Source organism: Rattus norvegicus, chromosome 4 (genome assembly GCF_021556685.1).
Source record: "Rattus norvegicus strain SHRSP/BbbUtx chromosome 4, alternate assembly SHRSP_T2T, whole genome shotgun sequence".
NCBI classification, from domain to species: domain Eukaryota; kingdom Metazoa; phylum Chordata; class Mammalia; order Rodentia; family Muridae; genus Rattus; species Rattus norvegicus.
Genome location: NC_141537.1, coordinates 176,989,694 through 177,012,677, shown reverse-complemented (window position 1 = coordinate 177,012,677; position 22,984 = coordinate 176,989,694). Strand labels below are relative to the sequence as shown.

The 22,984-nt window shown below is 38.4% G+C and overlaps 1 protein-coding gene across 3 annotated transcripts in view; it reads left to right on the top strand.

Annotated features, from left to right (window-relative positions):
* Slco1a1 (solute carrier organic anion transporter family, member 1a1) overlaps positions 1-22,984 on the top strand; it is a 75,143-nt gene that overhangs the window by 30,563 nt on the left and 21,596 nt on the right. For all 3 annotated transcript variants that reach the window (XM_087659057.1, XM_087659058.1, NM_017111.2), the window contains exons 6-9: positions 203-349; positions 3,197-3,295; positions 17,902-18,123; positions 22,258-22,422. In XM_087659057.1, the coding sequence (XP_087515183.1) occupies positions 203-349; positions 3,197-3,295; positions 17,902-18,123; positions 22,258-22,422 (633 nt within the window). The remainder of the gene's footprint in view (positions 1-202; positions 350-3,196; positions 3,296-17,901; positions 18,124-22,257; positions 22,423-22,984) is intronic.

Here is a 22,984-nt window from a genome sequence, read left to right as displayed (position 1 = left end):
TATTGTAGAGGTATTCTACAAGAGAAAATTAATTCAAAAGATGAATTAGACACACAGTGTGATCTATGTGTTTGGGCTAGTGTACTTTTTTGTTCCTATAATAAAGCACTGACCTGAGAAACATTTACAGAAAACTTTGAACTAACTGTTAGTAACACTTAATCATGAGATAATTATGTGCTTTTCTCTTATTTTAATGCAGAATGTGTGAAAGAAATGAAATCATTAATGTGGATATGTGTAATGGTAGGAAATATTATACGTGGAATTGGTGAAACTCCTATTGTGCCCTTGGGTATCTCTTACATCGAAGACTTTGCCAAATCAGAAAACTCTCCTTTATACATTGGTAAGTTTGAAAATCAGCCTTAGGAAGGTAGAAAGTGATTACTGATTTCATTGGTCAGATGATTGTTTGAAATGGGGGGAACCACTAGCTTCAGATCCACCAACTCATCAAACAGCTTCTCATTGTTGGGGAGCCATCACATGTGCCAGCGAACAGTCTGCTGTTGCTGCCACAGTATCTATAAACTATTAATAGAATTGCCAGAAATTCTTGGAAAATATCCCTTAGGTTCAATTGTTTTGTTTTTCTATTTTTGTAGCTTTTAGGTTCTCATTCCTTTATTTATAAGTTATTGCAATTCCATTGTTGGCCATTTCGTGTCTATAGTATTTTAAAATATAGTTTTACTTTCCCTTTCTCTTTCTCTGTCTCTCTCTCTGTCTCTCTCCCCGTGTGTGTGTGTGTGTGTGTGTGTGTGTGTGTGTGTGTATGAGAAAGAGAGAGACAGACAGAGATAGAGAGTCAGAGAGACACACACAGAGAGAGACAGAGAGAGAGTCAGAGAGAGAGACACAGAGAGAGACAGAGACAGAGACAGAGACAGAGACAGAGAGCAAGCCATCTAGCTGGCTCTGTAGTGTTTTCTCTTGTCATGCACTCATAAACATTGCAGTGTTAGTGGACCAGATGCTGTTTTAATCCTTTATTCCCTATCCTGTGTACCATACCAACCATTTTTTTAAATTTACATTTGTTCTCTTTTAATACTGGGGATTCTACACCTTTCTTCTCAATGAAGTTAATGTTACAGTTCCATTCCTTTTAATCCCTCAGTGTAGACAGTTGTTTTTCATCATTTTAATAAATAACTAGAAGCATTCTTTTGGTGTATTCCTTGAAATTATCTTTTTAAAAAATGTACGCTTTCCCAAGCAAGAGTAAATTTATTTTCCATCTTCTTATGCTATCTACTAAATGATCTGAATTTAATATGAATGATTTGATTATATTCTTGCATAAATTTATCTGTGGTTGATTTATAAACACATAACTTTGTATGTAGCAGAGGTTCTCAACCTATTGTTGGTATTCACTTTGCAGGTGGTGAATGACCTTTTCAAAGGGGTCACATCATAAAAGACAAATATTTACATTGTGATTCATAATAGTAGAAAAAAAGTAGCAAGAAAAATATTTTATGGAAGAACTGTATAAAAGGATTACAGCATTAGGAAGGTTGAGAACCACTGCTATATAGAGACATTTTAGAATTAATATAGACATAAAAATCAAACAAACAAAAAGAACCAAATAGGGCAAAAGAAGACAGGAAGAGATGTAGGATTAATGAAGATGAATTAAATTTAAAAATAACCTTTGTCCCTTTATGGTGACTTATTTATTTGACAGTAATCTATTCTTGTATTAATTTAGTCATTCTCTTTAGATCTCTTCACATTCATCTAAGAAAAAAATATAAGCACATCTTACAATGATAAATAGATCTTAGAAAATAGATTTATCAAAATTTGAGACAAATTATATACATAAATATATAAACTACAAAAATAACTATATTAAGTGAATAAGATACATAATTTGTGAATCTTATATTTAGTACATAAGTAGCTTAGTTTCTTAAATGAATAGCTATGTAATTATATTAGTGTGTATAATTAAATAAACACAAAACAAATAAGTTAAGAATATAATTTGATACATGGCTCTGTAGCTGAACAGATATAGAGGCCAAATATAAAAACTGGTAGTTATCTATGTAGACAATAATTTAAATCAAGAAGAAATGAAACGTTCTTGAGAATGCATAAATGTACTAAATATTCATAAGAATCTACACTTGGGACTCTTCTACTTAGTGGTTAGAATGAGAAGAGGAAAACTTAACAGGGACTATCCATGGGAACAAAGGGAAAAAATAAATATACAGTTTGGAGAAGATGTTAGGAGGAAACAGACAGATGAGGAGTTGGCCAGTAATGTCAAGTAAGTTAAGAGAATAAAGAACAATAGTGGGTAAAACCAATGTAGGTAGCACTCCATTAAGGCTTTCCTCTCAGGTAGTTCTGTGTTGTGCCACGTTGACAATGAAAGCTAGCCATTATAGAGACCCTTTTAAAACATGGCTATGGAAACATCAGAGGACCTTGCTCATGTTGGAGCTTTAAGGAGTCTGATAGTGACACTCTTGCCTTTATCTTAACATAAAAGAGAATTTGTAAGGTGCTTTAAGCAACGACGCTTCTGTGTCAGTCAAATTTTCACTTTAAAATATAATTGAGGTAATGGTTATAAAGACAAATAATTCACTTGGCTCACATCTTTGGATATTTTGATCTATGTTGCTGGACTGTGTGGTTTGGTCATGAAGCAGCAATTATGGCAGAAGGATAAGTGTGGTAAGACCATTCATTCATCTCCTGATGGGAAAACACAACAAAATATGAAAGAGATTATGGTTCTACTCCAGATGAGCTGAAGACTCACCACCATGCCCTTCATGGGAAGGGTTCCATCAGACTCCAGTGGTGCCTTCCTGGGAAACAATTCTCTAATACAAGATCTGCTGAGAATGTTCAATGTTAAAACAATGGAAAATTCTTTCTCAATATTTATAAACACCAAGACAGGTACATTTAACATATGTATGATGGATGTACATTTGTATGTTATATATACATATGAATGAACATGAAACGTAGATACCAAGCATACTTTCTTTATATGTTGAATATATAAAAATTATGTCCAGTTATAAAGCATTTTATCTACAGTTCTTCAAAGGAAGGAAAAGAAATTAAGATAAAGAACAATTCAATCTTATGGCTTTTCATGTGCAAGAAAATTCATGTGTGGTTATGTATATTCCTATCTTTTGTTTACTTCCAGGGATTTTAGAAATGGGGAAGGTTGCTGGCCCAATTTTTGGACTTTTGTTGGGATCTTACTGTGCACAAATTTATGTAGACATTGGGTCTGTGAATACAGGTAACACAATGCATTTTATTTACAAAGTACTATAGAAGTTAAGTCTAGTTTTTCCTTCCAGCCCTACGCTCCCAGAAATAAGACTCAGATTCAAAATATATTTACAAATACTATGACCATGTAGCTTGGCTCTTCTCTGACTAGCTTGTAACTTCAGTCAACCCATTAATTCTAATCTACATTCTGTCACATGTCTGATTTCCTATACTCAAGTACCATGAGTCCATTTTGTCACATCTTCCAGGGTGAATTCCATGTGCCTGCCACTATCCCGGAATCTATTCTACCTTCCTGATAGCCCACCTCCTAATTTCTATCTGTGACATAGGCCATCAAATTTATTATTGACAGGTGACACATCTATACATACTCAAGGTATTTTCTATACAATTCTCCATTTGAGTCTAATAATAAGATCTTCTTTTAAATAAAACTGTATGCAAGTATAATAATTATGAAACAATTAAAAAACTATAAGGGAAGATTTACATTTACAATGACCAGCCTATAGAATTTGGGAACTTTTGATACAATTTTATTATATATCCTATCCTGGCATTTTTTAAGGTTTTGTACTTAATTCAATTTCAACCCCTAACTTCTATTATGAACCTAAAAACATCTTCTGAAGTCCTAAACAACTTAAGCTTAATTGTGATGTTTTAACTATCTAGTCTTCCACCATATCAGAGATGAGATGAAATAAACATTACCTGAGTAGGGAGGAAATGTAGAAAAGCAACTTGCAATATCATATGAAAGGCAGACATAGTTGGTTACTTGAACAGATTCCCAGAATTGTCTCTGTAACATTGGAAAATCAATCTTCAGCCTTCTGGCCAAGCATATCTGACAGACTTTTTAGTGAAGCAAGATTTATGAAGGACTTTATTACTCTGTCTTGGCAGAGTTTGGCAGTCAACTTTCCTGCACCCATTTGTCCTTCCTGGACAGAATTTTTTCTTTCTTCTTTTTCTATTATTTACTTTTTTTATTGGATACTTTCTTTACTTACATTTCAAATGTTATCCACTTTTCTGATATCCCCTCTAGGGTTCCCCTATCCCTCCTCCCTCCCCCTGACTCTGTGAGAGTGTTCTCCCATCTACCAACCGACTCCTTCCCATCTCCCTGCCCTGGCTTTTACCTACACAGGGCATTGAGCCTTCACAGGGACAAGGGCCTCTCCTCTCATTAATGGCCAATAAGGCCATCCTCTGCTACATATGTGGCTAGAGCCATGGGTCCCTCCATGTGTACTCCTTGGTTGGTGGTTTAGTCTCTGGGAACTCTGGAGTGTCTGGTTGGTTGATATTGTTGCTTGTCATGTGTGGTTGCAGACCCCTTCAGATCTTTCAGTCCTTTCTCTAACTCCTCCATTAGCGACCCCATTTTCAGTTCAATGGTTGGCTGCAAGCACGTGCCTCTATATTTGTCAGGCTCTGGTAGAGCATGTCTGGAGATAGTTATATCAGGCTCCTGTCAGCATGCACTCCTTGATATCCCTAACATTGTCTGGGTTTGGTGACAGTATATTGGATGGATCCCCAGTGGGGGCAGTCTGTGGATGCCAAAGTCTCTGCTCCACACTTTGCCTCTGTATTTCCTCCTGTGAATATTTGGTCTCCCTTGTAAGAAGGACTGAATCATCTATTCTTTTGTCTTCCTACTTATTGAGTTTCATGTGGTCTGTGGACTGTATCTTGGCTATTTCAAGCTTTTAGACTAATATCTGTGTATCAGTGAGTGCATACCATGTATTTTCTTTTGTGGTTGGGTTACCTCACTCAGGATATTTTTAAGTTCCATCCATGAAGTCATTGTTTTTAATAGCTGAATAGTACTCCATTGTATGAATGTACCACATTTTCTGTATTCATTCTTCTGTTGAAGGACATCTGGGTTCTTTCCATTTTCTGGCTATTATAAATAAGGCTGCTATGAACATAGTGGAGCATATATCCTTGTTATATGTTGGAGCATCTTTTGGGTGAGTATGAAGTGCCCTTTCTTAGTTTATTTTTTGGCAACTTTTGGTTGAAAGTCACTTTTATTTGATATTAGAATGCCTACTCCAGCTTGTTTCTTGGAACCATTTGCTTGGAAATTTTTTTCCAGCTTTTCACTCAGAGGTAGTGTGTGTCTTTGTCTCTGAGGTGTGTTTGCTGCAAGCACCAAAATCCTGGGTTCTGTTTACATATCCAGTCTGTTAATCTATGTCTTTTCATTGGGGAATTGAGTCCATTGATGTTAAGAGATATAAAGGATCCAGCTATACCTCTCTTGGGCATACACCCAAAAGATGCCCCAACATATAAAAAAAGACACGTGCTCCACTATGTTCATCGCAGCCTTATTTATAATAGCCAGAAGCTGGAAAGAACCCAGATGCCCTTCAACAGAGGAATGGATACAGAAAATGTGGTACATCTGCACAATGGAATATTACTCAGCTATCAAAAACAATGACTTCATGAAGTTCGTAGGCAAATGGCTGGGACTGGAAAATATCATCCTGAGTGAGGTAACCCAATCACAGAAAAACACACATGGTATGCATTCATTGATAAGTGGCTATTAGCCCAAATGCTTGAATTACCCTCGATGCCTAGAACAAATGAAACTCAAGACAGATGATCAAAATGTGAATGCTTAACTCCTTCTTTAAAAGGGGAACAAGAATACCCTTGGCAGGGAATAGAGAGGCAAAGATTAAAACAGACACAGAAGGAACACCCATTCAGAGCCTGCCCCACATGTGGCCCATGCATATACAGCCATCCAATTAGACAAGATGTATGAAGCAAAAGAAGTGCAGGTCGACAGGAGCCGGATGTAGATCGCTCCTGAGAGACACAGCCAGAATACAGCAAACACAGAGGCGAATGCCAGCAGCAAACCACTGAACTGAGAATAGGACCCCCGTTGAAGGAATCAGAGAAAGAACTGGAAGAGCTTGAAGGGGCTCGAGACCCCATATGTACAACAATGCCAAGCAACCAGAGCTTCCAGGGACTAAGCCACTACCTAAAGACTATACATGGACTGACCCTGGACTCTGACCTCATAGGTAGCAATGAATATCCTAGTAAGAGCACCAATAGAAGGGGAAGCCCTGGGTCCTGCTAAGACTGAACCCCCAGTGAACGTGATTGTTGGGGGGAGGGCGGCAATGGGGGGAGGATGGGGAGGGAACAGCCATAAAGAAGGGGAGGGGGAGGGATTAGGGGATTGTTTGCCCGGAAACCGGGAAAGGGAAAAACACTCGAAATGTAAATAAGAAATACTCAAGTTAATAAAAAAAAAGAGATATAAAGGAGTAGTGATTGTTGTTTCTTGTTATTTTTTGTTGTTAGAGGTAGAATTATGTTTTTGTTGCTCTCTTCTTTTGGGTTTGTTGCAAGAAGATTACTTTCTTGCTTTTCCTAGGGTATAGTTTCCCTCCTGTGTTGGAGATTTCTATCTATTATCCTTTGTAAACCTGGATTTGTGGAAAGATATTGTGTAAATTTGTTTTTGTCATAAGATATTTTGGTTTCTTCATCTATGGTAATACAGAGTTTTGCTGTATATTGTAGCTTGGACTCGCATTTGTGTTTTCTTAGGGTCTGTATGACATTTGTTCAGGATCTTCTAGCTTTCATAGTCTCTGTTGAAAAGTCTGGTGTCATTCTGATAGGTCTGCCTTTTTTATTTTTAATTTATTCACTTAATATCCTGGTTATATCCACCCAAAATCTCTCCCTCATCCCCTCTCCCCTTCTCCTCTAATTGGATGGGGAACCACTGACTATCGCTCCCCACCCTAGCACATCAAGTCTCTTTAGGGCTATGCACATCCTCTCCCACTGAGAACAGATAAGGCAGAAAGCAATCCAGGTAGAAGGGCATATCTTATGGACAAGCAGCAGCCTTTGGGATAACCCCCATTCTAGTTGTTTGGAACCCTCATGAATACAAGCTTCATATATGTTACATATATATGTGGAGGCCTAGATATAGCCCATGTATGTATCAGAGAGTTAGTTAAACTGTTTTGGCTCTTGGCAGGTACAGGTCATTGTATCCACTCAAGAACTCTGAATTTGTGAAGGAAAGACATAGCTAATTTTGATATGCCTTGACTAGATCAATGGGTGGGCATTTCTGAACCTCCCTGTAGCTAACACACATTCCTATTTGGTATTCTAGAATTAATATTTGCTATATCTATATTTTATTTCAGCTGCCCCAGGCCCAGTTAGGCAAGTGACTCCTGTTGCCACTTACCTTGGTTCTTACAAGTCAGTGGGCCTTTAAGTATATTCTCTTTTCTCCCCCATTGTTGTGTCTCTCTTCTTCCCTCCCTCTCTCCCTTGGTTTCTTGCTTGTGAAACCTAAAAGTCCTTCTTGCCCAGCAATTGGCTGTATGGCCATTCTTTATTACCAATCAAAGCCACTTGGGGCAAGGACCTTTAACATTTGGAACTATGACTTTTGGAAGCTAAATTAAGACAAAGCATTATAACCAGTTCCCAACCCTTCTATATTCTATAATTGATAGTTCAATCTCTGAGTGCTCCAAGGATCCAGATTAGTTGACTCCATTGATCTTCCTGTGCAGTTCCTATCCCCTTCTGGGTCCTCAGTCCTTCCTCCAACTCTCTGTAAGACTCCTCAAGCTCTATCCTATGTTTGGTTGTGGATCTCTGCATCTGTTTCAGTCACCTTCTTGGGGAAGCCTCTCAGAGGACAGTTATGCTGGGTTTCTGTCTGCAAGCATATCAATATCAAAGTGTCAAAGGTTGGTTCTCGTTCATCGGATGGATCTCAAATTGGATGGTTTATTGATTGGCCATTCCCTCAGTCTCTACTTTATCCCTCATCTGTATTTCTTGTACACAGGATAAATTTTGGGTCAAAAGTTTTGTGGGTGGGGTAGTATCCCAAACTCTCAAATGGGGTTCCTGCCTGAATATCTGAGGTAACCTCATCAGTTTCCAAATCCTCAATGTTGTGAGGCTATAGTTGAAGCATGGGCATGTTTTTGCCCAGTGGCTAGCTTGCCACAATTGAACAAACTCCATATGGAGGTTGTTACTGATGTTCGTAATCCTTGAAGTGGAAGGGTGGTACTGTCAGGAGCAGAGTTGTATCCTAGTCAAAAAGACTGCTAATAATGAAACAATGTTAGATGCCTTATTCTGTGGATCTCTGATGTTTTTGAAAACTATTAATAGTATATCTGAATTATCAGACATTATTTATTTTTAGTTATTTGCTATCTGAATAACTTTGAAAATATCTTATTGTAATTAGCTATACTGGGATCTAATATGACTATGAGTTTGACTGAGTATTAATTTGTAATTTTATTTAACCCTAACAGTTTGTCAGAGCAGCTTTCAAAAGGACTAGAACTTTACATTGCATCTTCAAGAATTATATAATACCTCAAATAAACATTGAAAACCTATACATATTATGTGTGTCAAAATAACTTTAAATTTGTATCAATACAGAATAACTTATATCATTGTATCAAAACAAAATTTCTGTCATTATACAAAACTTTATACCAATTTAACAAAATATAACCTCAATTTTGCCTCCAAATGTAAAGAGCTCCACCAATGTAAGATTATGGTTATATTTTTTTGTTTGGTTGTGTTTGAGTAAATTCAATAATCTACCTATTTTTGTCTAATATTCTTGTAATATTTATATGTCTCTCCTTTTCTTTTTAACCCTTTTCTTTTACCTAATAAGGAAAAATGGATAGAGAAAAGGAAAGAAAGGAAAAAAGAAATCCCTGAATCTAAGCTCCCCATTTGGTCTTCTCCCAGTCTGAGACCATAACTAATCGTAACCATCCCATATTAAATGAGAACAAACCACCAGCACTCACTGAATGATCAAAAATCCTCCACCTCACCTCTTTGGAATGGGGCTAAGTTTTCTTTTGGGGGGGTCCAAGAAAAATTAGGAAAAATGGTTAAGTCTTAGGAAACCTAGCTATAGCATTGGTTTCCAGTCTATGTTCCAAGAAAGTTCCAGATTAAGTGAAATCCTGATTGGAACATTCTGTGAGGTTGGACCAGATGAACTAGATGTTATGGAGTTTTCCTAGAAATAAGTCTTTAGAAGAAACAGCATTGATGTAGTCTGAGGTAGTATCAGGCAGGATGCTGGAGCGTTAAGCCTCAGCATCCCGAAGGCAAATCTTGTCATGGTTGTCTTTCTGGTTATTTTTTTTTCTATGAACATAAAGCTTTTAGCGATAACATATATTATCCTATTAACACAATGTATGGAATGTGCAATGTGTGCAGATCAGTTAATGAAGATTCTTCATTTTCTTTCTTTCTCCCTCCCACCCCCCCTTTTTCTTTGAGCAGGTGAAAAACACCTGTTTTTCTTAAGTTAGTTTGGACTGTATAAACAGACTACAATATAAATGTCCATCCAAGCCTTATGAAAGGATGGCATGTTGAATCTTGAAGGCACTTTAGCCAACAAGATCCATTGGCTATGGATAGCTGAAGTTCTGGTTAGAGACATTTTTCTGTTTTAGCCAGTGTAAGGACTGCTCCATATCCAGGAGTCAGCAAATCATGTTACCTGTTCTGTTTGGTCTTCTTGATTTCTTTCTTCCTGTTCACAGACAAGATCTTCAGGGGGTCTTCTTCTGTCAAATCTGATCCTTATTACTTTGGGGTAAATTATACCTTTTCTTCTTTCCTATTGATAAATACATGAATTTTCTCCTCTAGCATAGCATACCTTCTCTCCCTGTCCAGTGGTTTGAAGTCATTATAAGTATAGACTGATCCAATAGCAGTCTCTTTTCTATCTAGGTCTGCTCCATTTTGACTACTCTCAAAGAGGATATATAATATCACCATTACATTGACCATGTAACCATGTTCATATTGACAAATCAAAACAAGACTTATGGTACCCAATATACTCCTCTATAATGAAATATATTTATTATTATTTATTAACACAGGGTTCATCTATGTAGCCTAGACAGTTCTGGATTTTCTCTTGAGCTTACAAGGAAAGTATCTGTTTTTTCTGTTTTGTTTTGTTTTGTTTTTTTTGTTTTTATTAACTTGAGTATTTCTTGTATACATTTCGAGTGTTATTCCCTTTCCCGGTTTCCGGGCAAACATCCCCCTCCCCCCTCCCCTTCTTTATGGGTGTGCCCCTCCCCATGCTCCCCCCATTGCCGCCCTCCCCCCAACAATCTAGTTCACTGGGGGTTCAGTCTTGGCAGGCCCCAGGGCTTCCCCTTCCACTGGTGCTATTACTAGGATATTCATTGCTACCTATGAGGTTAGAGTCCAGGGTCAGTCCATGTATAGTCTTTAGGTAGTGGCTTAGTCCCTGGAAGCTCTGGTTGCTTGGCATTGTTGTACATATGGGGTCTCGAGCACCTTCAAGCTCTTCCAGTTCTTTCTCTGATTCCTTCAACGGGGGTCCTATTCTCAGTTCAGTGGTTTGCTGCTGGCATTCGCCTCTGTGTTTGCTGTATTCTGGCTGTGTCTCTCAGGAGAGATCAACATCCGGCACCTGTCGGTCTGCACTCTTTGCTTCATCCATCTTGTCTAATTTGGTGGCTGTATATGTATGGGCCACATGTGGGGCAGGCTCTGAATGGGTGTTCCTTCTGTGTCTGTTTTAATCTTTGCCTCTCTATTCCCTGCCAAGGGTATTCTTGTTCCCCTTTTAAAGAAGGAGTGAAGCATTCACATTTTGATCATCTGTCTGGAGTTTCATTTGTTCTAGGCATCTAGGGTAATTCAAGCATTTGGGCTAATAGCCACTTATCAATGAGTGCATGCCATGTGTGTTTTTCTGTGATTGGGTTACCTCACTCAGGATGATATTTTCCAGTTCCCGACCATTTGCCTGCGAATTTCATAAAGTCATTGTTTTTGATAGCTGAGTAATATTCCATTGTGCAGATGTACCACATTTTCTGTATCCATTCCTCTGTTGAAGGGCATCTGGGTTCTTTCCAGCTTCTGGCTATTATAAATAAGGCTGCGATGAACATAGTGGAGCACGTGTCTATTTTATATGTTGGGGCATCTTTTGGGTATATGCCCAAGAGAGGTATAGCTGGATCCTCAGGCAGTTCAATGTCCAATTTTCTGAGGATCCTCCAGACTGATTTCCAGAATGGTTGTACCAGTCTGCAATCCCACCAACAATGGAGGAGTGTTCCTCTTTCTCCACATCCTCACCAGCATCTGTTGTCCCCTGAGTTTTTGATCTTAGCCATTCTCACTGGTGTGAGGTGAAATCTCAGGGTTGTTTTGATTTGCATTTCCCTTATGACTAAAGATGTTGAACATTTCTTTAGGTGTTTCTCAGCCATTCGGCATTCCTCAGCTGTGAATTCTTTGTTTAGCTCTGAACCCCATTTTTTAATAGGGTTATTTGTCTCCCTGCGGTCTAACTTCTTGAATTCTTTGTATATTTTGGATATAAGGCCTCTATCTGTTGTAGGATTGGTAAAGATCTTTTCCCAATCTGTTGGCCGTTTTGCCCTGACCACAGTGTCCTTTGCCTTACAGAAGCTTTGCAGTTTTATGAGATCCCATTTGTCGATTCTTGATCTGAGAGCATAAGCCATTGGTGTTTTGTTCAGGAAATTTTTTCCAGTGCCCATGTGTTCCAGATGCTTCCCTAGTTTTTCTTCTATTAGTTTGAGTGTATCTGGTTTGATGTGGAGGTCCTTGATCCACTTGGACTTAAGCTTTGTACAGGGTGATAAGCATGGATCGAGCTGCATTCTTCTACATGTTGACCTCCAGTTGAACCAGCACCATTTGCTGAAAATGCTATCTTTTTTCCATTGGATGGTTTTGGCTCCTTTGTCAAAAATCAAGTGCCCATAGGTGTGTGGGTTCATTTTTGGGTCTTCAATTCTGTTCCATTTGTCTATCTGTCTGTCTCTGTACCAATACCATGCAGTTTTTATCACTATTGCTCTGTAATACTGCTTGAGTTTAGGGATAGTGATTCCCCCTGAAGTCCTTTTATTGTTGAGGATAGCTTTAGCTATCCTGGTTTTTTTGTTATTCCAGATGAATTTGCAAATTGTTCTGTCTAACTCTTTGAAGAATTGGATTGGTATTTTGATGGATATTGCATTGAATCTGTAGATCACTTTTGGTAAAATGGCCATTTTAACTATATTAATCCTGCCAATCCATGAGCGTGGGAGATCTTTCCATCTCCTGAGGTCTTCTTCAATTTCTTTCTTCAGAGTCTTGAAGTTCTTATTGTACAGATCTTTTACTTGCTTGGTTAAAGTCACACCGAGGTACTTTATATTATTTTGGTCTATTATGAAGGGTGTCGTTTCCCTAATTTCTTTCTCGGCCTGTTTCTCTTTTGTGTAGAGGAAGGTTACTGATTTATTTGAGTTAATTTTATACCCAGCCACTTTGCTTAAGTTGTTTATCAGCTTTAGTAGTTCTCTGGTGGAACTTTTGGGATCACTTAAATATACTAGCATATCATCTGCAAATAGTGATATTTTGACTTCTTCTTTTCCTATCTGTATCCCCTTGACCTCCTTTTGTTGTCTGATTGCTCTGGCTAGAACTTCAAGAACTATATTGAATAAGTAGGGAGAGAGTGGGCAGCCTTGTCTAGTCCCTGATTTTAGTGGGATTGCTTCAAGTTTCTCTCCATTTAGTTTAATGTTAGCAACTGGTTTGCTGTATATGGCTTTTACTATGTTTAGGTATGGGCCTTGAATTCCTATTCTTTCCAGGACTTTTATCATGAAGGGGTGTTGAATTTTGTCAAATGCTTTCTCAGCATCTAATGAAATGATCATGTGGTTTTGATCTTTCAGTTTGTTTATATAATGGATCACGTTGATGGTTTTCCGTATATTAAACCATCCCTGGATGCCTGGGATGAAGCCTACTTGATCATGACGGATGATTGTTTTGATGTGCTCTTGGATTCGGTTTGCCAGAATTTTATTGAGTATTTTTGCGTCGATATTCATAAGGGAAATTGGTCTGAAGTTCTCTTTCTTTGTTGGGTCTTTGTGTGGTTTAGGTGTAAGAGTAATTATGGCTTCATAGAAGGAATTCAGTAGTGCTCCATCTGTTTCAATTTTGTGGAATAGTTTGGATAGTATTGGTATGAGGTCTTCTATGAAGGTCTGATAGAATTCTGCACTAAACCCGTCTGGACCTGGGCTCTTTTTGGTTGGGAGACCTTTAATGACTGCTTCTATTTTGATTTTTCACCCAAGTATTGGGATCAAAGGCATGAGTATATTTATTTAGCATCTGTGTACTCTTAAAAAGAGTTGAATCAATTTTTATCTCAATCTCCCTTATTTTTTTGGAGATTTACTTTTCTGTAGATATGTCTATTATTCTTTTTTCTCTTACTTCAATGTTCTTCACCATATTCAACTATATTAAATTCCTTTCCATGTCAGTGCTTAAGCACACACTTAAACACATTGCCAAGCAGTACCACACTGTCTCTATGATGTGTATTTATTTGGCTTATTTATCTCCTCTAAGAAAAGCTATCTATATTCTTCACTGCCAAGGTGATGAGTAACAAGTACAGTAAATAAACATAACAATGTTATTTTTTATATGTATCTTGTTCACTCCTTTCCTGGGATCTTATTGATCCATCATTTTTCTTTAGATGTTTCTCTTCTCTAGTGGCCTCTGAATTCCTTATTTGGATAATTTCTTCTCCTTGAATGATAAAAGCAATAAACTCAGCCCCAATCCTTTTTTTTCATCTTTATTAACTTGAGTATTTCTTATTTACGTTTCGATTGTTATTACCCTTCCTGGTTTCTGGGCCAACATCCCCCTAACCCCTCCCCCTCCCCTTCTCTATGGGTGTTCCCCTCCCCATCCTCCCCCCATTACCACCCTCCCCCAACAATCACGTTCACTGGGGGTTCTGTCTTGGCAGGACCAAGGACTTCCCCTTCCACTGGTGCTCTTACTAGGCTATTCATTGCTACCTATGCAGTTGGAGCCCTGGGTCAGTCCATGTATATATAGTCTTTGGGTAGTGGCTTAGTCCCTGGAAGCTTTGGTTGGGTGTCAGCCCCAATTCTTACATTAACTAGTAGAATATTTTTCCTAAGGCAAAATGCTTTTTGACAACAGAAAAAAAAAGCAGTATCTTACAAATTGAAATCTAACATACCTCATGTGGATAAATATACCTATATTCTCTTTCTTTATGTAAATTTAAGATTGAATGTACTTATTTTTTAAATTACTAAGGACATTCCTACCTACTATTAAGCAAAAAACTTATATAATATCTTTAAGGGGAAAATAGTATCAGTTTTAAACTGTCATTTGGAAGCAGCTTTGTTTATCAGCAGGGGTCCCCACCCTGGCTTCATTGTTTTCTGGGAGCCATTCTGCTCTCCTCGCTCCAACCAGTCCTGGACTGCACTTTTGGGGTTCCTGTCCACTGACAATCTCAAATACATATGTCCTGCCATGTTTGGTGAGGCCAGATCCTCTGGTCTCTGCCTACTCCACGAGTATAGTAGACCTATGGTAGGATAGGGTTAGAGTCTTTAAATTCCTTCCCAACCCTGTGCCTGGAGCTTAGCAACAGGTCATCTCCTCCTCTCTTGAGGTGCACTCTGGTTGTTGCTTGTGCACATCTTTAGGCCTTAGTTGTATGACCCAAACTGAGCTGTTGGTACTATGGAAGGTTGTGTACATTCCCATCCACTACATACTGTTTATAGACCTCCATTCTCCCTAGCTGTAGCCTTTCTATATGCAGGATCCTTCTTTTAGAAAAGTTTTAGGGGTTTGGAACCTTAAAGGAAGAACAATAATATCAATCAACAAGACCCCCCAAATCTCCGATGGATTAAACCATCAACCAAAGAGTACACAGGGGATACCCCACGGCTCAGCTGGATATATAGCAGAGGATTGCCTTATTTGGTGCTGTGGAGGCTTGATAATCCAGGGTAGGGGAATGCTAGGCAGCTGAGGCAAGAGTGGGTGACTGGGTGGGGGAGCACCCTCATAGAGGCAGGGAGAAGGAAGGAAGGAAGGAAGGAAGGAAGGAAAGAAGGAAGGAAGGCATAGGGGGTTTGTGGAGGGGAAAGTGGAAAGAGGAATAACATTTGAGATGTAAGTAAAATAACCAATAAAAGTAGCAAAGTTTTAAAGCAATGCTTTTTTTTCTTTTCTTTTCTTAAAAAGACAGAGCTTTATAGGTGTTTTGTTTTCATGGAGAATTGATCCCTCTGTCCAGAAAGTTATCTCAAGGTAGTTTGGTTTTATGCTGTGGTTGGGTGACATTTGTAGAAGTTAAGTCTGGTTCTTTCTCCCAGCCCCATGCTCCCAGAAAAAAAGACTCAGAATCAAAATATATCTACAAATACCTTGGCCATACAGTTAGGCTGTTCTCTGACCATCCTATAATTGTCACATCTTCTCAGGCAAATCTCCCATACCTAGCATTATCCCAGAATTCTTCTGTCTCCCAGATGTTCCACTTCCTATTTTCTGCCAAAGCCATAGACCATCCAATTTGTTATTGACAGGTGCCATAAAATATTTATTCTACAAAGTCCATCCTCTAAAGTGTGTGAGAATTATCAGGAATGCTATACCACTGCCTCCCTTGATCATAATTTACATGAACACTACTTACAAATGGCAGACCTAAGGGATACTGAGCTACGGATAATATGTCAAATTCTGATTCAAAATCCTCCATTCTCCCACCACTTTTCAGTCATATTTTTATTTTAAAATTTTTACTTACACAGTTTTTATTTTTTCCAATGATGCAGTCACTCTGGATAACAAAACAAATATTTCTGTTACATGATGGTCACCAATTTATTAAATTTTCACATGACAGACAGAAAAGATCATTTACTGATGGAAAATATTTTACCACAGACTGCTAGATAAAACTGGATTATTTTTCCTTATTTAATATTTTTATTAATTATGTTTTTTATTTACTTTACATGTCTATCACAGGTTCCTCCCTCTCTCTTCCCAGTTCCTCCCTCTTACCTTCTGTCTCCCATCTACTTCCCCCTCCATCCACTCCAAAGATAGATTGCTTACACAGATATACCTTAGCACAGGAAGTTGCAGTATGACTAGGTGTGCCTTCTTCTATTGAGCTCAATTAGAGGAAAGGGATCCAAAGCAGGCAATGTAGTCAGAAACAGCCCAGGCTCCTGGCTTACAAGACCACATAAAGACCAACATGTACAACTGTTAACATATGTGCAGAGGGCCTAGATTCATCTCATGCACGCACACTGGCTGGCAGTTCAGTATCTAGGAGCACCTATGGACCCAGGTTAATTTGTTCTGCAGGATTTTTTGTTGTGTCACCCCATCTGGCTCATTTGATCCTTCATCCCCCTCTTCCACAGGATTCCCTAAGCTCTGATTAATGTTTGGTTGTGGCTCTCTGCATCTGTTTTGATTATTTGCTGGGTATGCCTCTCTGATTACAAATATATTAGGTTCCATTCTGCTACTATAGCAGAGTATCATTTATAGTGTCAGGGTTGGGCTCCCTCTCATGTTGGCTCATCCCTCAAATTCTTCTCCATCTCTTACCAGTGCATATCTTGCAGGCAGAACAAATTGGGGGTGTAAGCATTTGTGAGTGGGTTGGTCCCCAATCCCATCATTGGAAGTCTTTGCTGGTTATGGGAGATGATGAATTCAGGCTTCATATCCCACATTACTGGGAGTCTTAGGAATGTTATCCTCATTGATTCCTGGGAACTTTCATTGTCCTAGGTTTCTAGTTCATCCCAGAGATGACTTCCAATTCTAGGTGTCTCTATAAGACCTCTCTCCCTCTCACCTCCCCAAACTTCATCCCTCCTGTTCTCATCCCCATTTCTTCCCCAAATAGTTAATTTTTAATGAATACACAAAATGAAAAAATAATTGGAAACCATGTATCTTGTTTTGTTAATTTTATGTATATATATATATATATATATATATATATATATATATATATATATATGTATGTATGTCTAATTGTTTGTGGAGGTGCCTGCTGAGATCAGAAGTCAGATCTCCTGAAGTCAGAATTACAGGCAAAAGCATAAGTAACTCTTGGTACTGAACTGTCTCTCTGGTTCCTTCCTCACCCACTGTGGTGTTTTAAGACTTGAATACATCAGAATAAACCTAGTTCCTTTAGTATGTATTGTTTCTGTCTTTTTGAGATAAACTTTTCCCCCATAATTTCTTTTTTAATTTTTATTGATTATTAACTATTACTACATGTACCACTTCAGACCCCTTTCTTCTCACTTAATTTAACTTCACAGAATAGATCAACCTCAGATACTTTTTCTAAAGGTCTGAATTAGCCCAGTGAGGTGGTAGATTGCTGCCATCCCAGCATGTGGGAAGCAGATAAAGATGATCACAAGTTCAAGGCACAAACAAGAATGATAACAAATCTGTGAATGGTGAATAATTATATATAAAGATGTTTAGATGCATATAAATCAAAAATGTTTCTATAGTTTACTGAGTAAAAATTATGCAAACTAATACAATATTATAATTTCTTTACAGATGACCTGACCATAACACCCAGTGATACACGCTGGGTTGGTGCTTGGTGGATTGGCTTTTTGGTCTGTGCAGGAGTGAATATCCTGACCAGCATCCCCTTTTTCTTTTTGCCGAAAGCACTTCCAAAGAAAGGACAACAGGAGAATGTTGCTGTGACTAAAGATGGCAAAGTTGAGAAATATGGAGGACAAGCCAGAGAGGAAAATCTTGGAATCACTAAAGGCAAACATGAAAACTTTAAATTCTATTTGGTTTACATGGATCGGTGTTTAGTGGGCACCTGTCACTCTTGCTGAGTTAAGACAATTTGTCCTTAAATGTCCTTACTCAGATGTATTAAATATCTTCCACGGTCACCACTTGAAATGATATGGAACCTGGCTTATTTTAGATTAGATTAATGAAAAGTTTAAGTCAATCTACACACTCAATGAGCAAATATATTTTCCCATCTGTTTTGGCAGTCCTATTTTACAAAAAAAATTACAAAAAAAATTAGTCCAAGTTAAAAAAATAATCAGAAGTCAAAGATAAAAAACTGTTTGATAAGAATAACATTTAGCTATGAGCATCCTTGAAGTCAAGGCTGAGAGATGATATAATCCTCTATATTTGAAAGTATATGGTAGTTTATGGGAGTATTGTTCCCTTATAACGAACTGTCCTAAAATCAGCAGGAATGCTACTAACTGACTATTCAGAGTAGAGATGCTGCTCTGAGATGCTATGGTGGGCCAGCAGAGTGTTGTTCAACAGTGCCCATTCTTAAAACATGGCACTGTTTTCACAGTTGTGTAGTATTCTCCAGAAGTCAGAGTTAGGATGTAAGGGCTTGGGCTCTGGAATTCTGAAAGTGTGTAACTGGAAGATGGGACACCAGTGCTTTACCTGTCAAATGAAGGTAGTAGTGAGTTATAGCCTGGGTTTCTGTGTTGTTCTGGCACAGACTCCTATGGTGGGCATTTTATTTATGACACTGCTATTTTCCCTACCATACACAACCTCCAACAGCAATGTGAGCTGAATGGTCACACGTCTTAAAGCATTAGAGACCATGGCTGAGGAGACAGTCATACTATGAGTCAGTGCAGAGGCTTGAACCTACTTAGAATCATAGTCATGTTAAAGATTCTCCAGAAAATTCAAATGTTCACATGTGTACAACTTTGTGGTCTACCAGATCAACCTAAACTTCAATACTACGAAAGAGCTTAGCAGAACATAAGACGCACAGAAAATAACTGGGAACCTTGGAGATTCGTTTAGGAGGTCAGGGATGTCAACAAACATGGGTGAGTCCAGAAGCTCCCAGGAAAACTGATTGCAACCATATCATACACTCACAAAGATGGGTTTTGCCACGAGAGACCATTTCATTTTATTAAACTGCTATGTCTCTACTGATAAGTGTTTTATTCTTGGCACTTTTATCAGAATGAAACTTGAGGCAATTTATGAAGGGTAGTATAAAATTAGAAAAATCAAGACAGAAGACATGAAAAAGAAGAGACTGTTAATCGTGGATTTCAGTCAAATTATCTTTAGTGAGATCCAATCCATTTCCTAGAGACAGGCTACAAACTCGACTTTCTGCCTCTTTTTGTTTTTCTTTCTTTTTTATTGGGTATTTTCTTTATTTACATTTCAAATGTTATCCCCTTTCATAGTTTCCCCTTTGGAACCCCCTATCACATTCCCCAACACTTGCCTTTCCTCCACCCAACCACCTACTCCCTCCCACCTCCCTGCCCTGGCATTCACCTACACTAGGGCATGAAGGCTCCAGAGGACCAAGGTCCTCTCCTCCCATTGATGCCCAACAAGGCCATCCTCTGTTACATATGCACCTGGAGCCATGGGTTGCTCCATGTCTACTCTTTTGTTGGTGGTTTAGTCCCTGGAACCTCTGGGGTGTCTGGTAGGTTGATACCGTTGTTCTTCCTATGGGGTTGTAAACCCCTTCAGCTACTTCAGACCTTTCTTTAACTCTTCCATTTGGGACCTGGTTCACAGTCCAATGGGTGGTTGCAAGCCTCTGGCTCTGTATTTGTCCAGCTCTTACAGAAAATCTCAGGAGACAGCCATATCAGTCTCTCGTCAGCCTGCACTTCTTGGCATCCCCAATATTGTCTGGGTTTGGTTACTGTATGTGTGTTGGATCACCAGTTGTGGCAGTCTCTGGATGGCCTTTCCTTCAGTCTCTGCTCCTCACCTTGTCTCTGTATTTCCTCCTGTGAGTATTTTGTTCCCCCTTCTAAGAAGGACTGAAGCATCCACACTTTGGTCTTCCTTCTTCTTGAGCTTCATGTGGTCTATGAATCATATCTTGGGTACTCTCAGCCTTTGAGGTAATATCTATTTATCGGTGAATATATATCATGTGTGTTCTTTTGTGATTGTATTACCCTCACTCAGGATGGTATTTTCTAGTTCAATTCATTTACTTAAGAATTTCATGAAGTCATTGTTTTTAATAACAGAGTAGTACTACATTGTGTAAATGTACCACATTTTCTGTATCCATTCCTCTGTTGAAAGACATCTGGGCTCTTTCCATCTTCTAGCTATTATAAATAAGGCTGCTGTGAATATAGTGGAGCATGTGCCCTTGTTATATGTTGGAGCATCTTTTGGGTACATGCCCAGAAGTGGTAGAGATAGGTCCTCAGGTATTACTATGTTCAATTATATAAGGAACCTCCAGACTGATTTCCAGAGTGGTTGTACCAGTTTGCAATCCCACGAACAATGGAGGAGTGTTCCTCTTTCTCCACATCCTCACCAGCATCTGTTATCAACTGAGTTTTTGATCTTAGCCATTCTAACTGGTGTGAGGTGCAATCTCAGGGTTGTTTTGATTTGCATTTTCCTGATGACTAAGGATGTTGAACATTTCTTTAGGTGCTTCTCTGCCAATCAATATTACTCTGCTGAGAATTCTTTCTTTAGCTCTGTACCCCATTTTTTAATAGGGATATTTGTCTCTTTGGAGTCTAACTCCTTGAGTTCTTTGTATATAATGTATAGTAGTCCTCTATTGGATGTAGTATTGGTAAAGACCTTTTCCCAATTGTTGGTTGCCTTTTTGTTAAATTGACAGTGTGCTTTGCGTTACAGAAGCTTTGCAGTTTTATAAAGTCCCATTTGTCTATTCTTGATCTTAGAGCATAAGCCATTGGTGTTATGTTCAGGAAATTTTCTCCAGTGCCCATGTGTTCAAGGTTCTTCCCCACTTTCTTTTCTATTAGTTTTTTCAGTGTATCTGGTGTTATGTGGAGGTCCTTGATCCACTTGTACTTGAGCTTGGTACAAGGGGATAAAAATGGATCATTTTGCATTCTTCTACGTGCTAACTGCCAGTTGATAGTGAAAACTATTCTCAACGATAAACAAAAAATTCTGTGAGAATAACCATTCCTAACCTCAAGTTGTATTATAGAGCAATAGTGATAAAAACTATATGGTATTGGTACAGAGACAGACAGGTAGATCTATGGAATAGAAGATCTAGAAATGAAGACCCAGAAATGAACCCACACACCCATCTTTACTTGATCTTTGACAAAGGTGCTAAAACCATCCAGTGGAAAAACACTTTCAGCTTCTTTTTTTTTTTTTTAGAATAATGGTTTTATTTGGGCTTATGGTTCCAGCAGATTAGAGTCCATGAATGTGGAACAGAAGTTACAGGTATGACAGCTTGAAAGACAATCTAGGAGCTCATACCTTCAATGACAAATAATAAGCCAAGAAAGCAAAGAGGAAATGGAACAACACTTTCAGCTTCTTAAAGAGGGAAAACTTGGAAGGTTCCTGATATACATAAACTGATTGGCATTACTTACAGTGAGACTTTTGAATTGCGGCATTTATGATTATCAATATATGCTTCTAATGTGTGTCCTCTGAAGATCTGGTAAGATGCTGGGTTGTCTGGGCTGTAGGGTGATTCCTGGAGTATTCATAATCTGTTAGCTTATTCATTCTTGCATTAAGGTGTGATACCATCAGAACCAGAAATGCAACTTCATCAAACTCCATTCCTCACTGATTCCAGAAAACAGACATCACTCTCTGGTGAATGCCTGAGAAGGAAGGGAGAGAGAAGCAAATGAAAGTGTGGCCAGAGACACAATCCCATCTTTTAATCGTTTTGTTTGTTCTCACAGTTGTGCTTTGATTCATATATAGCCTGTTGTGTCACTAACTTCAACATGACTTAAACAATGATATAGAACTTTAGTTCCAAATACTAAAGATGTGTTACAATAAAGAATCAGTGATATTTCAGAGGATCGCTGGGCACAGAATGCAAGGCTGAGTTAGGTTGGTGGTCTGTATGCTCACTTGTTTCAGATTTCTTGACGTTCATGAAGAGGCTCTTCTGCAATCCGATTTACATGCTTTTCATCCTTACAAGTGTGCTCCAGGTGAATGGCTTTATTAATAAATTTACGTTCTTGCCCAAATACCTGGAACAGCAGTATGGAAAATCTACTGCAGAGGCAATATTCCTCATAGGTATGTATGTTCATTTATTACTTAGTAGCACCTACCACTCACACAAGGACATGTTTAACAGTAAGATAATGTAATTAGGAGAATACAAGGAAATGAAATATCTTAGGATAGTCTTGTAAATTTCTTCCTTCTAATCTCCAAGAAAATCTAGAAAGGATAAAAGAAGAAAAAGCCTGAAATTCCCTCTCTGATTTTTCTCCGAACTGAAAGGAAATTATTATAGTTATAGAAATCTTGGGAGGTGCTCATATTAGTCAGTTTTCAAATATCAATATGTTGATTCAAAGAGGAATATAGAGTTAACTCACTTGGCTTTTACATCTTATACTCACATTTTCCATCGGGACTGCAGTTCTTGATCTCCACATTCCTCCCAATTCACCGTCTCAGACCCCTGTTGGTCTGGGTAGCCACACTGCTTTTCTTGTTAGTTATACGGAAGTCAGGGACTCTACTTTACCCTTGAAAACTGAGGATCATGGGCTGCCACATAATCTAAAATTATCTAAAAGTACAAATCCCAATCCTCACCCTAAGTTGAAAAAAATTAACTGGAGCTGTA